Source organism: Bos grunniens, chromosome 4 (genome assembly GCF_055505025.1).
Source record: "Bos grunniens cultivar Pamir isolate PY7600 chromosome 4, Bosgru_T2T1.0, whole genome shotgun sequence".
Taxonomy (NCBI): Eukaryota; Metazoa; Chordata; class Mammalia; order Artiodactyla; family Bovidae; genus Bos; species Bos grunniens.
Genome location: NC_141168.1, coordinates 82,627,844 through 82,646,809, shown reverse-complemented (window position 1 = coordinate 82,646,809; position 18,966 = coordinate 82,627,844). Strand labels below are relative to the sequence as shown.

The 18,966-nt window shown below is 35.3% G+C and overlaps 1 protein-coding gene across 7 annotated transcripts in view; it reads left to right on the top strand.

Annotated features, from left to right (window-relative positions):
• Nucleotides 1-18,966, top strand: part of PCLO (piccolo presynaptic cytomatrix protein) — a 384,975-nt gene that overhangs the window by 229,622 nt on the left and 136,387 nt on the right. For all 7 annotated transcript variants that reach the window (XR_015163255.1, XM_086398565.1, XM_086398563.1 and 4 more), the window contains exons 7-9: nucleotides 149-2,336; nucleotides 7,969-8,105; nucleotides 17,524-17,614. Coding sequence is in view for 6 of the 7 variants with exons in the window: in XM_086398565.1 (XP_086254691.1) it covers nucleotides 149-2,336; nucleotides 7,969-8,105; nucleotides 17,524-17,614 (2,416 nt within the window). In the remaining variant the exon portion in view is untranslated. The remainder of the gene's footprint in view (nucleotides 1-148; nucleotides 2,337-7,968; nucleotides 8,106-17,523; nucleotides 17,615-18,966) is intronic.

Here is an 18,966-nt window from a genome sequence, read left to right as displayed (position 1 = left end):
TACTTGCAATTATAGGTACAATTTTATTATGTGCTCAAAGCTAAAACATATATGAAATCATCTTTATTTAAATGTAAATTATGGGTTTTTTGACCTTTAACTTTTTTCCTTGATAGTAAAGTATTATATTTTATTTACTTAATTTTAGGCAAAAGGTTCTCAAACCGCAACAACCTCTGGCACTCAGAAAAAAGTGAAGAGAACTCTTCCAAACCCACCACCTGAAGAGACCTCCACAGGAACTCAGTCAGCCTTTAGCACAATGGGCACAGTCTCCAGGAGAAGGATCTGCAGAACCAATACGATGGCCCGAGCCAAGATTCTCCAGGATATAGACAGAGAGCTTGATCTTGTGGAGAGGGAATCTGCCAAGCTTAGGAAGAAACAAGCAGAACTTGATGAGGAAGAAAAGGAGATTGATGCTAAGTTACGGTACCTAGAAATGGGGATTAATAGGAGGAAAGAGGCCTTATTAAAGGAGAGGGAAAAGAGAGAGAGAGCCTATCTCCAGGGAGTAGCTGAGGATCGTGATTACATGTCCGACAGTGAGGTCAGCAGCACCAGACCAACCCGAATTGAAAGTCAGCATGCCATCGAGCGACCAAGAACTGCTCCCCAAACTGAATTCAACCAGTTTATTCCACCACAAACCCAAACAGAATCTCAGCTAGTCCCTCCTACGAGTCCTTATACCCAGTACCAATACCCTTCCCCTGCTCTTCCTACTCAAGCACCTACCCCATACACCCAACAATCCCACTTTCAGCAACAGACTCTGTACCATCAGGAAGTTTCACCTTATCAGACTCAGCCAACCTTCCAAGCTGTGGCAACAATGTCTTTCACACCTCAAGCTCAACCTACACCAACCCCACAACCTTCTTATCAGTTACCATCACAGATGATGGTGATACAACAAAAGCCACGGCAAACTGCATTATATTTGGAGCCCAAGATAACTTCAAACTATGAGGTGATTCGCAACCAACCCCTGATGATAGCACCTGTTTCTACTGATAGTACATATGCTGTTTCCCATCTCGGTAGTAAGTACAACAGCTTAGATTTGAGAATAGGATTGGAGGAAAGAAGTAGCATGGCAAGCAGTCCAATATCAAGCATATCTGCAGATTCTTTCTATGCAGATATTGACCATCATACTTCGCGAAATTATGTCTTAATTGATGACATTGGTGAGATTACCAAAGGAACAGCAGCTCTAAGCACTGCGTTTAGCCTTCATGAAAAAGATCTGTCAAAAACAGACCGTCTCCTCCGAACCACAGAGACACGTAGGTCTCAAGAAGTGACAGATTTCCTAGCACCTCTGCAGACTTCGTCCAGATTGCATAGCTACGTGAAAGCAGAGGAGGACCCAATGGAGGATCCTTATGAGTTAAAGCTTCTGAAACAACAGATTAAACAAGAATTCCGTAGAGGAGCAGAGAGCTTAGATCACCTTGCTGGTCTTTCCCATTATTACCATGCTGATACTAGTTACAGACATTTTCCAAAATCTGAGAAGTACAGCATTAGTAGACTCACACTTGAAAAACAAGCAGCAAAACAACTACCAGCTGCCATACTTTATCAAAAGCAGTCAAAGCATAAGAAATCACTAATTGACCCTAAAATGTCAAAATTCTCACCTATTCAAGAAAGTAGAGACCTTGAACCTGATTATTCGACCTATATGACTTCAAGCACTTCATCTATTGGTGGCATTTCTTCCAGGGCAAGGCTTCTTCAAGATGATATTACTTTTGGCCTCAGAAAAAATATTACAGACCAACAAAAATTTATGGGATCATCTCTTGGCACAGGACTGGGTACCTTAGGAAATACCATACGGTCAGCTCTGCAGGATGAAGCAGATAAGCCATACAGCAGTGGCAGCAGGTCAAGACCTTCTTCCAGACCTTCCTCTGTCTATGGGCTAGATTTATCCATTAAAAGAGATTCTTCTAGCTCTTCTCTAAGACTGAAAGCTCAAGAGGCTGAAGCTCTAGATGTTTCCTTTAGTCATGCATCACCTTCTGGGAGAACTAAGCCTACTAGTTTGCCTATTAGCCAGAGTAGAGGAAGAATACCAATTGTGGCCCAGAATTCTGAAGAGGAAAGTCCACTCAGTCCTGTTGGACAGCCAATGGGAATGGCCAGGGCTGCTGCTGGACCCCTGCCACCAATATCTGCAGACACCAGGGACCAGTTCGGATCCAGTCACTCTTTGCCTGAAGTTCAACAACACATGAGAGAAGAATCACGGACTCGAGGCTATGACCGTGACATAGCATTCATCATGGATGACTTCCAACATGCCATGTCAGACAGTGAAGGTAAATTGGGCCTCAAACTACCTTGCTACTCTCAAAACTCAAACTCTTATTTTTCTGCATGTTTGATTTTCCTTCTCCAAGAATGTATTCTATTTTTCTTGGTGTGTCTTTTGCATGTTTACTTCACTTTTATTTCTTATAAATGGAAATTCTATCTTGTGTATAGATTTCATAGCATGCTCTTTATTTCTTTTTAATTTATCCTTTTATCATTGTTTCTTGATTGTTTGATTTTTGTGGTGTCTACTTTTCCAAAACCATTATCAAATAATTGTGTCAATAAAATATGGTCATCCTTTAAATCTATAGTTGGAAAGTTTTTTGTTGTATGTTTCTTTTGTTTTCAAAAGTTATTTTTAAAGTTATTAGTTTCTTTCAGTTTGTGAAATGATTAAGGTTTTGAGCCATTGACTATTCCACTAGACTTTGTAGTAGAAAATTATTTATCATTTGTGAGATCAGTGTTTGTTAATTCAGAGAATGTTTTCTTGAGAACATTCAGGTGAGTCCCTAATGTTAGCATAATGTAGTTTTATAATCTACTAAATAAAAGGCCTGTATTTTAATTTCTCTCTCATTGTGAATGCCATAGTTGACAAGCATTGTACATTGTACATTTTGTATTACATACTAAAACCTTAGTACCTAATATGATATTGACAGTAAACAACAGTATTACCCATATGCTGGTCAATATGTATGAAGCACTGTTTAGATCTTAAAATTTGAACTTTGTACATTGCTTTTGTGAATTTAGGTATTTGAGCTGAAGCTTTCCTTGTATGTTCAGTTAGCCTTTTCCATGGGTTTCCTTTTTGCATTATTTCATATTTTTTGCACTAAATTGTTTTACTAGTTTTTCATATAGAACAAGTGATATATGGCAAGTACATATTTAACTGAAAACTTTATGGTGATTTTTTATTAAATCATATAGAACCAAAAGGATTTTAGAAAATGACCTGACCAAGTCTAAATTAGAGGACAAGATTGAAGAGGTACAGAAATGTGACATTTTGCCCATGCCACGAGGACTTATTACTCTTGGTTCTTTTTTTTTCTTCTCCCTCCATGGTTTACATTTGAATATAAGTGTGGCTTGACTCCTAAAAATAAAATATTTCTCATCCAATAAAAATGTATTACTTCATGACTTTGGAGATGGAAAAGCTCTAAGCTAACATCTCTTCTTTTAAATCTAACATTTTCCCTGGGGGCTTGCAGGAAAATATATTTTCACAGAAAGGATTTTCTTTCTTCTGTATCTCGATACCAGTGTGATATTAGAAGTTTAAGTGTAGGTTAGATCAGGACAAAAGTAACCACTGGATCTGAAGGAGAAGAGACTGCTTTTCCTAGTGAAATTCCAATAGACCAGTTACTTTCTGATTTGTTTTATTCTCTATGAGCTGTTGAATTGACCATTTTTATTGATAATTAGCCAATTAAATAAAACACTATTTTTTTTTACTTTAGCCAGTTGTTTAAATCAACCATCATAGTTAAGTAAGAGTTATATGGAAACTCTTCTGTTTTTCACAGTCCACATTTAACACACGTTATATATGTATATAAATATACAGATATATAATGACTTCTACAGAAGAATAGACAGGCTCATCAATAATACTATCTGTAAAATAGCAAAATAGAGTAAAAACTAACAGGTCAATCATAAAACTAAACACCAAAGGCTTTGTATGCATGATTTACATTTATCTGGAGAGAATTTGACAAATTCATTTATTCAATCATAGATTCTGCCATCATGGTGCCAGACATAAAAATGTTTCTAGATATTCTGAAGTAGGACAGTTATTTACATACAACCATGTAAAAATAACCAAATTTTTCTCATTTATATGTTTGGATGATATGTACTCATAGTCATCAAAGACTATGAGAAACTTGCTTTGATAAAATATCAAAACTCATCAAAAAATACTTATCAAAAACATTTGTTAAGTATTGGAAAGATCAGATTTAAAAAAGCATGTTAATCTCCAGCAAATTGTTTAAACTAATTTGGATGAGACATCGTGCAGCACCCAAAATTAAGAAATGTGTAAAGAGGACACCAGAGAAGGAAACAAAATGAAACTTACATGAAGTTAAATTGAGTTAAAATGTTATTTTTCAATTAAGCAGATAAGAAATGTAGTCATAAAAAAAATCATGTTGGTACATAATTATACAAAGAAAACTATAACAAACTGAATTATATATGTAATATTATCTGTGTGAATTGTAGTGATGTGTTTTCAAATGTTCTGTATTTTCTTTGTGTTTGTATCTCATAAACGTATTACTTTTTCTTGGTGAACAGTGCTCTGCTCTTTTTTTTTTTTTAAATCTTGGGATCCATGAGTAATTAAGAAAAAAGTAAAAAATATTTTTCCCAATCACATAAGTTACGACATTATAAACTCATGAATTATTAGAGATTTTTTTAAATAAAAGTTTGCCACATATATACTATATCTATGTTTGAGTGATACTAAAACAACCTTGAAATATATAACATTCCAGCAGGCTACTTAGTATCATGTAAACAAAGCAAATTTAACTGATTTCAGATTTATTCAGATTTATTGTGTGCTTTCTCTGAATTCAATCAAACTCTTGGTTATAGACAACAATATATATTTCAGATGTATTCTATATGACTCCAGATAATTTTGAAATACCTCATCTGAGGTAAAATCTAGGTAGATATAATTTTTTTTCTTTTTAATTAATCTGTATTTATTACAGCTTTTAAAGCAGAATGTGACTTGAGGTAGGCACAATTTATGTTGCTTAATAGTTATGACCATAAGCCTAAACTGTACAACTTAATATTCATTCCTGGTTAAGAACAGAACAGGAAGACTAGAGTAGATTGGAGAAAAACTAAACTAGAAACAATCATTATATTTCTGCAACCACAAATAATTTGTTGAAAACATTCTTTTAAAATATACTCATGTTTAAAAAAAATGCATCAGTACATACAGTCTTAAAAAAAATTCCAAGGAATATTTTATACAGAATAGAATTGGACCCCAAAACAGCTTACTTGCATTTTACATTTAAGAGAAGAAAATATCAGTAGCCTAAAATAAGGGGATGCTAATCTGCAGTGAATTGTTTAATTTGGAAAATGCTGTTATTATTGTAAAATTTCATTTTTAAAGTTTGGATCTACCGTGGCAGATCCAACAATTGCAATTACAAACATTTAGCATTTATGTCCAACTTACTATTGGGCTTCCCAGGTGACCCTAGTGGTTAAGAACTTATCTGTCTATTCAGGAGATGGAAGAGACTTGGGTTCAATCCCTGGGATGGCAGAATCCCCTGGAGAGGGGCATGGAACCGCACTCCAGTATTCTTACCTGGAGAATCCCATGGACAGAGTAGCCTAGCAGGCTACATAGGGTTGCAAAGATTCGGACACAACTGAAGCAACCTAGCACACACCAACTTTCTATAAATGGTGAATATGGAATTCGATTTAAGAGAAGACTTACTTAATCTAGTTTCTCTTGATTGATAAATTCCTATGCGAAGCATGGTAGCTATCCTAACTTAGTTACATATAGAGTTATTATAAACATAACAGACAAAATATGTCATCAGTATTGGAAATAAATTGACAAAATGTATACCAAGTTGAAATTCTGCCTTATTTGTATAGACACAGCCAAGGAAACATTTTAGAAGATTTTTTATTTTAAGTGCAATTAGCAAAGTATATATTCAAGTGATATCAGGTATAGTATCCAAGGGAGTCATTTATTAAAATCAGTATAGACTATTTTTATGAGAAATGTTATTGAAATATATAAAAATAACATAAAATATTTGTGTGTTTGGTGATCATCTAATAAGTTTTAGAGACTAATGATTAAATAATGGATTTGTTTTGTTTACTTATCAAAATTATATTGAATATATCTTTCATAAATTTAGTCCCTTGGTGTCAAGGGAAAACTTTAAAAACCATAGTAAATACCAAATAGACTGTGAGAAAAGACTGTGTAACTGTTAATGAGGTTCATTTGATAAGTATTTATTTTAAAATGTACTTATAATAATTAGGATATTTAACTTTCTTTAGTTGATAACTAATTTTCCTATGTGCCACTCATTTCCCAAATACTTTATTAATATTGTGGCATTTGCAAGGCATTGGTTTTAGTATTAAGGGAGAACAAAAAAACAGAAGACACAAGGCTTACCTTCAAGCAGCTTAGAGTCTTAATAGGGGAGATCAGACAAGTACATATACAACCACAAACCAGGGATGTACCATTGTATTGCCTCGAATCTAAGACTGACTAAATTATGACACATTGTCTATCATTCTGTGTTTATTGAGAGAAAGTTCTGTGGTTAATCAGTGGCAATGACCAAGACCACAGGAGGTATAGAGGTAAATGCTGTATATGCTGTGGTTTTGCCAGCCCTGCCAGTAAAGAACTAATGGATACTGCTTGGGAAAAAGTGAAAGTAGAGGAAGAGAAGTCAGTGATGCAGACAGAAAGAGAACTGTAATGAGGTTGAGAGGAATACTCAATAGTATGGCATTATCGAAACCAGAGTTTCAAGAAGATGTAGACTGATAGCATCATCAACAGATCTTTCAGGATAATACTTGAGAAGAGGTGCTCCATCTGCCATTTAGGAAGTAACAGTGTACTTCCAGAGACTATTAATTAAGGATCCTTTTACAATACATAAAACTTTCTGTGAAGGCAAATTCTATATAATAGGTAAATAATGATTTGGGATCACTAGATAAGAACTTTAAAATGTCTTTGAAAGTACTAAGAATTTAATGGGTTGAAAAAATTTAAATAGTAGTTATATACTCAAATATAATTATATTTTCAAAAAAGTATTTTAAGATGTTAAGCTTTGTCACATTATAAGTACAGAAAGCAGCCTACCAACTCTTTTAATTCCTAGATCTATGATCCCACAAAAAATAATTGTTTGATTTTTAATGAAAAATTCTAGTAGGTATATTTTAAAAATTAGGCTACCAGATGATTATGGCACACATGTTCCTAGCACTGATACCTAGGATCCTCCTAAAAATAAATATTTTCATCTTGTTATGAATGTCATAGATGTGTCATGCTTTCAAAAGATGCTCAATTGATGTCCAAATCTAGCAGCCACATATTGGTACTGGGTTAATATGATAGTGGAAAAATAATTGAATCTTCTGTATCGAAGAAATGTGTTTTCCTTAGATTTTGGTGATATATAGTGGGGAGAAGTGAGGAGGTGGACTGATGGACTGAAGTTGAATAGAACAACTTTTGAGAAATATTCATTTGTTCATTTACTTATTCAATCACTATCTAAATTTATTTTTTCACCTGATTTAAATGTTAATTTTGTCTTACTTTGCTCTGAAAAGTTGACAGGTAGCACATGGTTTTTTTCCTAGGTTATTCCCTCATACAGAATTTTTAACATAATGCAGAAAATGATATTTCTGATCCCACTGGGAATTGTGTTTGAAATGCATGAATGGTTAATAAGCCCCAAAGCATGCTGGTACTGCAGATCATCTACTGCCCTCTGTCATCTGTATTAGTTGGAGTTGCAATGTTTGATATTTCCTTGGTCTCCAAAGCCTATCACCTCCGTCGTGAAGAAACAGATTGGTTTGACAAACCCAGGGAGTCTCGTTTGGACAATGGACATGGTCTAGATCGAAAACTGCCAGAAAGATTGGTCCACTCTAGACCACTCAGTCAACACCAAGAGCAAGTAAGTGCTATATTGAGCAATGTCTTTTAGATTTCTCAAAAAAAAAGACTCATTTCACCATAGAATGGTCTCAGTTATCCCAAAATACACAGGACTTTGATCAATCAAGCTCACAAATGACTTTTTTTTTTCAGTATATTAAGGTGGCAATTGCCTTACTTCATCAGCCATGACTGATTGACATTGAAGCATAGCTGTGATGCTTCTTACCAGGCAATTTAAGTGATTTTTTGCCTCTAACAGACAATTAAGCCATATAGCATACCAAACACTGCCATGCAAAGAAAATGCATGAAACTCCTGAAGAGCTTACAGAATATAGGGTAAAATAGACTTGGGTAACTTCAGGGCTTTCCATTAGAATATGCCCAGCTATCAAGAAATAGCAAATAAGAAGATGACCAAACCAAGCAGCTGGGAACAGAGAAGGCTTCACCTGGGAATAAGGGAACTGATGTTATATGGAAGTGTTATATGGAAGTCTTTTACGTTCATTATTGGATTTTATATTCAGAACAACTTTCATAAAGTAGATTTTATTAGTTAATATCTATAGATTAAAAAAAACTAAGGGATACTATTAATGAAAGTGAAGTCGCTCAGTCGTGTCCAACTCTTTGCGACCGCATGGACAGTAGCCTACCAGGTTCCTCTGTCCATGGGATTTTCCAGGCAGTAGTACTGGAGTGGATTGCCATTTCCTTCTCCAGGGGATCTTCCCAACCCAGGGATCAAACCCAGGTCTCCCGCATTGTAGACAGACACTTAACCGTCTGAGCCACCAGGGAAGTCCGATTGGATGGAAAGAACTTACTATATTAAGGAGTCAAAATCAGTCATTCAGGGATACTATTAACTATTACATAAATATAATACCATAACCCATGATCTTATTCACTTTAGAACAAAAGAGATGATGTTTTAAATTGAACCTTGATAGATACTAGAGAGATTAACAGTTGGATAACCTGAGGGAGATTCTTCTGGTAGGTCACTGACCTTAAATCAGTTGCCTTAATGGATCAGGTATTTGCAGGTATTTGTATTCATTATGATCATTAAGATACTCACAAAAGAGATAGTTACTTATATCATGTACATTAATTCTTTTATCATCCTGTCTGATTAATGATTAATTGATAAGCTGACAACTATATTTGAACAAAAAAGAACCATATGAATTTACTATAATATAATTCAGTATTTGTCATGTTAAGGGATAAAAGAAAACAAGATTTTTGCATGTAAAAGTGCTGTCTAAAAGATAGGATCTATGGTCATAGATTTGACTTTTTCCTAAGCAATTTCAGTTTTTTTTAGACAAATTTCTAACTGATAAAATATTTTCTCAGTTTTATTGTGCTCTTCTAGACGTTCTCATACTTTATAGAAATCTGTTATCCTCTGTTTATTGTAAATATTCTAGATCTAGAATAGATCTAACTAGGAAATTAGAAAATTTTTAAATTAGAATCATTCTGAATGTATTTAAAACTTTTAGTTTATCTCTTATTTACAGTTACAAAAATAGTCAATTTGTCAACTGAAAATAACTTCCTTGAATTATTTTTTATTATAGGAATCTCTCTGTAATGACTTATTTGTTGTGCCTTACTCATCTTGTTTGTTTCTCTGAAGTTTAGTATTTCCCACAAACCAAGATCAACATAATGAAAATACAGATCCTTTCAAGAAATCCTGATAGGATGAAATATAAAAACTGAGGAGCTAAAAACATAATAACTTTCATACAGTTATTTCCCAACACTTCTGAGTATCCAGAGTAGTCTTGTCCACCTAATTTATCCAACTAGTATTCTACAGGATCTGAAGACATAACACATTATATTTGAATTTATAAGTATAGAGCAATATAATACCAAAATTAAACAGGCTATATCTGAGAATGATTTAATGAATTTTTCTTTGTTTAATAACATAGAAAATGTAAGACTCCTTGTAAATTTAATAATGTGTATCTCATTGCTAAAAGTTATTTTCACATTTATATTTTGTTATCTAACCTGTGAAGTGCAAGTTGCTCAGTCGTGTCCAACTTTTTGTGACCCAATGGACTATACATTCCATGGAATTCTCCAGGCCAGAATACTGGAGTGGGTACACCGCTTTCCCTTCTCCAGGGGATCTTTCCAACCCAGGAATCAAACCCTGGTCTCCCGCATTGCAGGCAGATTCTTTACCAGAAAGCCACAAGGGAAACCCAAGAATACTGGAACGGGTAGCCTATCCCTTCTACAGGGGATCGTCCCAAACCAGGAATTGATTGCAGGCACATTCTTTACCAACTGAGCTATCAGGGAAGCCCTTGTAACACATAAACAAAAAACTATGTAATACTCAAAACTTAAAGACATGTAGAATTATAAATTAATCATAAAACATACAGCCATATAGCCACCACACAAAGAAAGGGAGTGTTTTCTTCCCTTTGAAATCTACAAAGGGGATTGTAATTTTTCACATTGTAATTTTCCCCTTTCCAGATTGTAATTTTCAACCTCTCTCAAACAAGTAGTGAATATATTGACTTTTCTGTCAGTAATTTATTTTTCTTTATAAATTTCTCTATGTGAAAGCTACATAGGAGATGACATGTTTTGATTACATTTAAATGAAGTTCATGCTTTTTTGTCATAATATTTATCTTCAAATACTCTCTTCCTATCAAAATTATGTTTTGGTATAGAAAGAATAACAAAGTATCATTCTTGTTTTAGTCATTTATTTAGGGTAAGTGTTGTTTCTGCCAGATAAAAATAGGGACAAGGCCAGAGGATAGGACTGATGTCAATTAATTGCCCTGTTCCTCTCCCGAAGAGCAAGGTTTCTGACATCACTGTCTTTGGATAATTCCCCATTGACAGAAATATCACTTGTATGCTGCCCAGAAAAAGGGTTCTTCTCTGTTTATAAATATTTCAAAAGAAATTATGAATGCTCCCTTTCTTTGTGTGGTGGTTATATAGATGTTTGTTTTATTAGTTTATAATTCTACATATTTTTCAGTTTTGAGTATTGCATAGTTGTTGTTTTTTTTTTTTTTTTGCTTATATGTTATGTAAAACATATAAACACTAATGTATCTGCTTTAAAAATTATTTAACGTAAAACATAGGTTAGAGAGATAGCAGGCTATGTCTGACTTTAGACTCAAAGTCATTTGAATTATAAAGCCAAATCTGCATAAGGCAAATCTCTGTGTGTTTCCTTTTGTATGTTTAACCTCCACACTATTCAGTAGGAATTCAACTCTGCTTTGTGAATTGAAGAGATCACCTGATCTCTTTCTTTTTTTCCTCAGTCACTTCATCAATAAATAGAACTAATACCATTCACAGCATCATTGCAAAGGTCAAAATTTCTCTACTAGGACACAGTGCGTTCATTCTGCACTAATGCCCAAGCCTTGTGCACTTCCCATGTGACTGCTATACTGAGGTACCTCGGGCTCCTTTGAAAGAGTCAGTCTTTCTTTATTCTGGGCTTTTGAATGTCTTGTTTCCTCTTCCCGAACATTCTTCCTCCTCTTTTCTCTTGACTTAACGCTGTTCATCACTCAGGGCTCCATGCGCATGCCTCATCTTGCAAAAAGCCTACTCTGACATTACTACCACCATCTCCCCACAGATGTTCCTACTTTGTGCTACAGGAGCACTCCATGCATTGTGTCTTGGGCTGTGAACTTTTGGAGAGCAAGCGCTCCCTATACCATCCACCATGGTATCTATTCTGTGCCTAACACAGGGCTTGATACTCTGTCTGCTACATCTAGCATACAAGGTATTTAAATAAAGGAAAGAATGAATGTCTGTATAAATAAAAGATATGTTAACACAAGAGTTGCTGTTTCATAAATATAAAGGGCCAGTTCATGAACATAATTTCTTTTGAAATACTTGTAAGCTGGGTACATCTTTCCCTTTCTCCTTTGCCTTTCACTTCTCATTTCTCAGCTATAAGGCCTCTTCAGACAACCTCTTTGCCTTTTTGCATTTCTTTTTCTTGGGGATGGATTTGGTCACCGCCTCCTGTACTGTGTTATGAACCTCCATCCATAGTTCTTCAGGCACTCTGTCTACCAGATCTAATCCTTTGAATCTCTTTGTCACCTCCACTGTATGATCATAAGGGATTTGATTTAGGTCATACCTAAATGGTCTAATGGCTTTCCCTAGTTTCTTCAATTTCAGTCTGAATTTTTCAATAAGCAGCTCATGATCTGAGCCACAGTCAGCTCCAGGTCTTATTTTTGCTGACTGTATAGAACTTCTCCATCTTTGGCTGCAAAGAATATAATCAGTCTGATTTCGGTATTGACCATCTGGTGATTTCCACGTGTAGAGTCGTCTCTTGTGTTGTTGGAAGAGGGTGTTTACTGTGACCAGTGTATTCTCTTGGCAAAACTGTTAGCCTTTGCCCTGCTTCATTCTGTACTCCAAGGCCAAACTTGCCTGTTACTCCAGGTATCTCTCAAATTTCTGCTTTTGCATTCCAATCCCCTATGATGAAAAGAACATCTTTTTTGGGTGTTAATTCTAGAAGATCTTATAGGTCTTCATAGAACCATTTAACTTCAGCTTCTTTGGCATTAGTGGTTGGGGCATAGACTTGGATTACTGAGATGCAGAATGGTTTGCCTTGGAAATGAACCAAGATCATTCTATTGATTTTGAGATTACACCATAATATACGTAATGTTAATGAATTACCTATAGTAACAAAGCAAATTTGAGTTATATCTGATAGTTGTAAGATTTTCAGTTCACATAATTTAAAATGAAGATTTTTAATACAGATAGAAGAGTAAGAAAGGAGAGGATGAAGGAAAGTAGAAGAAGGAGAAAAGATGAAGGGAGGGAAAGTAAGGAGTCCGGGAGAGAAAGTAAAAGAGAGTGAGACAGAAGAGGGTAGAGTAAGGAAGAAAAAAGGAAAATACACACTCTTTTGTCATGAACATATACAAGATTCACAATGTTTTACAAAGCCATTGTTATTAACAGTATGAATTATCTAGATTGATTATATGGACCATGATATTCTTATAATCATGCAAATGATATTTTAGTTTTACTTTGCAGAATTCATATAAGATTTTTGGATTTGACAGGATTCTGCTGTTGTCTGGGGACAATTTTTTGTTCATCAGAGGCCTGATTAAGCTTATTCTTTCCTAAAGAGAATAAAACCTAAAGGCTGGCGTTGTTTGCATTTTTCAATGCATTTTTCTTTGAAAATCCACAATTCTAGCAATTTTAAAAGATGAATTTTCAGAGGCATATTAAAATAACATGAATATTCCAGAGAAATTTTATTCACAAACAAACACCCTTTTATGTGAAATTCTAGTTAATGTATTATCTTCAGTTCAGTTCAGTTCAGTCGCTCAGTCGTGTCCAACTCTTAGAGACCCCATGAATGGCAGCACACCAGGCCTCCCTGTCCATCACCAACTCCCGGAGTTCACCCAGACTCATGTCCATCGAGTCAGTGATGCCATCCAGCCATCTTATCCTCTGCTGTTCCCTTCTCCTCCTGCCCCCAATCCCTCCCAGCATCAGAATCTTTTCCAATGAGTCAACTCTTCGCATGAGGTGGCCAGAGTACTGGAGTTTCAGCTTTAGCATCATTCCTTCCAAAGAAATCCCAGGGCTGATCTCCTTCAGAATGGACTGGTTGGATCTCCTTGCAGTCCAAGGGACTCTCAAGAGTCTTCTCCATCACCACAGTTCAAAAGCATCAATTCTTCAGCGCTCAGCCTTCTTCACAGTCCAACTTTCACATCCATACATGACCACAGGAAAAACCATAGCCTTGACTAGATGGACCTTTGTTGGCAAAGTAATGTCTCTGCTTTTCAATATGCTATCTAGGTTGGTCATAACTTTCCTTCCAAGGAGTAAGCGTCTTTTGATTTCATGGCTGCAGTCACCATCTGCAGTGATTTTGGAGCCCAAAAAAATAAAGTCTGACACTGTTTCCCCATCTATTTCCCATGAAGTGATGGGACCAGATGCCATGATCTTAGCTTTCTGAATGTTGAGCTTTAAGCCAACTTTTTCACTCTCCTCTTTCACTTTCATCAAGAGGCTTTTTAGTTCCTCTTCACTTTCTGCCATAAGGGTGGTGTCATCTGCATATCTGAGGGTATTGATATTTCTCCCGGCAATCTTGATTCCAGCTTGTGTTTCTTCCAGCCCAGCGTTTCTCATGATGTACTCTGCATAGAAGCTAAATAAGCAGAGTGACAATATACAGCCTTGACGTACTCCTTTTCCTATTTGGAACTAGTGTGTTGTTCCATGTCCAGTTATAACTGTTGCTTCCTGACCTGCATACAGATTTCTCAAGAGCCAGGTCAGGTGGTCTGGTATTCCCATCTCTTTCAGAATTTTCCACAGTTTATTGTGATCCACACAGTCAAAGGCTTTGGCATAGGCAATAAAGCAGAAATAGATGTTTTCTCTGGAACTCTCTTGCTTTTTTGATGATCTAGTGGATGTTAAGCAATTTGATCTCTGGTTCCTCTGCCTTTTCTAAAACCAGCTTGAACATCAGGAAGTTCACGGTTCACATATTGCTGAAGCCTGGCTTGGAGAATTTGGAGCATTACTTTATTAGCGTGTGAGATGAGTGCAATTGTGTGGTAGTTTGAGCATTCTTTGCCATTGTCTTTCTTTGGGATTGGAATGAAAACGGACCTTTTCCAGTCCTGTGGCCACTGCTGAGTTTTCCAAATTTGCTGGCATATTGAATGCAGCACTTTCGCAGCATCATCTTTCAGGATTTGAAATAGCTCAACTGGAATTCCATCATCTCCACTAGCTTTGTTCGTAGTGATGCTTTCTAAGGCCCACTTGACTTCACATTCCAGGATGTCTGGCTCTAGGTCAGTGATCACACCATCGTGATTATCAGGGTCGTGAAGATCTTTTTTGTACAGTTCTTCTGTGTATTCTTGCCACCTCTTCTTGATATCTTCTGCTTCTGTTAGGTTCATATCATTTCTGTCCTTTATCGAGCCCATCTTTGCATGAAATGTTCCCTTGGTATCTCTAATTTTCTTGAAGAGATATCTAGTCTTTCCCATTCTGTTATTTTCCTCTATTTCTTTGCATTGATCTCTGAGGAAGGCTTTCTTATCTCTCCTTGCTATTCTTTGGAACTCTGCATTCAGATGCTTATATCTTTCCTTTTCTCCTTTGCTTTTTGCTTCTCTTCTTTTCACAGCTATTTGTAAGGCCTCCCCAGACAGCCATTTTGCTTTTTTGCATTTCTTTTCCATGGGGATGGTCTTGATCCCTGTCTCCTGTACAATGTCATGAACCTCTGTCCATAGTTCATCAGGCACTCTATCTATCAGATCTAGGCCCTTAAATCTATTTCTCACTTCCAGTGTATAATCACAAGGGATTTGATTTAGGTCATACCTGACTGGTCTAGTGGTTTTCCCCACTTTCTTCAATTTCCGTCTGAATCTGGCAATAAGGAGTTCATGATCTGTGCCACAGTCAGCTCCTGGTCTTGTTTTTGCTGACTGTATGAGTTTCTCCATCTTTGGCTGCAAAGAATATAATCAATCTGATTTTGGTGTTGACCGTCTGGTGATGTCCATGTATAGAGTCTTTCTTGTGTTGTTGGAAAAGGGTGTTTGCTATGACCAGTGCATTATCTTGGCAAAACTCTATTAGTCTTTGCCCTGCTTCATTCCATACTCCAAGGCCAAATTTGCCTGTTACTCCAGGTGTTTCTTGACTTCCTACTTTTGCATTCCAGTCCCTTATAATGAAAAGGACATCTATTTTGAGTGTTAGTTCTAAATGGTCTTGTAGGTCTTCATAGAACCGTTCAACTTCACTTGCTTCAGCATTAATGGTTGAGGCATAGACTTGGATTACTCTGATATTGAATGGTTTGCCTCGGAAACAAACAGAGATCATTCTGTCATGTTTGAGATTGCATCCAAGTACTGCATTTTGGACTCTTTTGTTGACCATGATGGCTACCCCATTTCTTCTGAGGGATTCCTGCCCGCAGTAGTAGATATAATGGTCATCTGAGTTAAATTCAGCCATTCCAGTCCATTTTAGTTTGCTGATTCCTAGAATGTTGACATTCTCTCTTGCCATCTCTTGTTTGACCACTTCCAATTTGCCTTGATTCATGGACCTGCCATTCCAGGTTCCTATGCAATATTGCTCTTTACAGCATCAGACCTTGTTTCTATCACCAGTCACATCCACAGCTGGGTATTGTTTTTGCTTTGGCTCCATCCCTTCATTCTTTCTGGAGTTATTTCTCCACTGATCTCCAGTAGCATATTGGGTACCTACTGACCTGGGGAGTTCCTCTTTCAGTATCCTATCATTTTGCCTTTTCATACATTATCTTAGTAAACCCAAACACTACCTAAACACATTCTGAAATGGGTAGTATTAAATGTCTCTTTACTAAACCTTATTTTATCTAATTCTAGTTAAAAATTCTCCAGAAGTGATGGATACAAGATTTCATACTATTAAAATCCTATTAATATAGTTTTATAAAGATTTTACTCTGTCTTTCATTATTTCACAAATCTCTTTTGAAAGCCTAATTCCATAAAATTTACAGCAGAAGTTTGCATATGCTAATTTCCTTTATTTCTGAAATCTCATTTTGTCAAGTGGAAACACCAATAACACAGTCTATAGTATTCTCATTTTCAAGTCTCAGTAATGAGAATTGAAATCCCAGCCTTGTAACAAAGGCATTGAATGTTGTTTCTTCTAACTGAAGGAGTGTCAGAATTAAATAAGAAATAATACCTTTGCATACAAAGAAGGCTTCAGAAAATAATAAATGAGCAAAGACTTTATTTATTTATGCAGAATTAGTCTCAGCATCAGGTATATCCTAAAACTTTTGGCAAATATGCTCAGCAGAAGCAAAATTCCACAATGATATCAACATAACAGAAATATGCATTCCTGGTAAAGTGATAGAGATGCAGAGTAGGAGGATCTTTGTCTTTTCTCCTTTTAAGCTTGATGGCTGAAAATTAAAAATGCCTTTCTATTTCTAGGCTGTCCAAAAACAAAATCAGCAGAGGTCAATTTTCCATATACATTCTCTATGTAATACCATAGTAATAGATATCCTTATGTGTTAACATATGCTTATTGATTTTCCAAACCCAACAAATCAGTTTGCAAGAGAAACTGATTGTAAATGTGAAGACTATAATAAACTCAGAAAACAATATATCATTATGTGGTATTAAATGCTTAAAATTGTCATCAGTTGAGAATCTTCTGTTTTCATTGGTTGAATCACTGTAGTCTGAAGAAAGATAATTATGTATATTGCCCTTTAAATGTCTTTAACATTGCTTTTTCACCATATCTTATGTATGTCTTAGATTATACAGATGGATGGGAAAACTGTGCACTACATCTTTCCACATGCAAGGATAAAAATAACAAGAGACTCTAAGGATCACACAGTTTCAGGTAAAAGAAATCAAATAATCTGGTTCTTTTTACTTTAATGTCTGGTTGAGGTATGTATTTGAATTTGTTTAGGTGACATTAAATTTAAGAAAATGCATTTTTCTGTCAAAAACTGTCTATTGGAAATTTTCAAAAAATAATCAGGCTATATATTTAAATATAAAAAAATAATGCCATAATTATTAATATGATACATTACTAAATGATTTATATTTAGACCATTCTATATCTTCATTTTTGATGTGCATAATGGTAAATGCTCCATAATTATTGCACTGTTGAGTAATATGGTCATAGGACCATAAAACATTCTTACACAGAAACTAACTTAAATTTTACTAAGGAATAAATTCCCTTATACCTTGTAAATTTGAACATTATCAGTTTTGCTCAGTTTTTGTTTATTTGTTTGTGTTCTTCTTTAAATTAACCATATGACAGAAAATTTAAACTTGTTATTTTGAAAAAACTTTGGACTCTCAGAAAATAGAATGATCCGTTCTTTTGCCCACTCTTTACCCAGTTTCATTAATGTTAACATCTAACCACAAAAAGTGATCAAAACCAGAAATCAACATTAATATGATGGTATTAAAATATCTACAAGCCTTATCCAAATTTTGAGTTTCCCAACTGACCCACTAATTTTTTTCTGGTCCAGGATCTAACCCAAGTCTCAGATTGCATTTAGATTATTAAAAGTTCTCTAGTTTATATCTATGAGGTAGAAGTATAAATTTTTTGAAAGTTAATAAATTTTCAAAGTATGCATATTACCTGTTTTCTCACTCAAGTACATTTTCTGTGTTAAATAGACACTGTATATCAACAGAAAATATTCATCAATACATATGAATATATGTCAGTGGCATATCTAACATAGCATATATGTTACTTTTTTTTTTCTTTAAGAACTGACATAACAGAGGACAAAAAGTGGTATTTCTTCAGTGTACTTGCTGTTGTTCTTTGCAGATTTTAGACCCTACGGTTTTAGAACAGGTTTTGATTTGAGCAATTTTTTCCCCTTTATTTTCATAGAGAATGAATCGATTAGGAGTGCAATGTTTTCCTTTTAAGATAGGATAGTTTTTCTTCTGCCAGAGACAGATATTTCAAACTTTCATAATTTTATTACATGCAAACTGTATTTTAAGTACTGATGAACAGTCCAGGGGTGAGTCTTAAAATCCAGGGACTCTTTTTGTAGAAATAATTACTTGCTGCAACCTATTTCAGTTCCCTCCAGCTCATCAAACAAAACAACATAATACTTTCTAGCAATGCCAAAATTATGTTTTTCAGCAAAAACCTTCAAACAATTTTTACTAAATCACCAGGACTCCATGTCA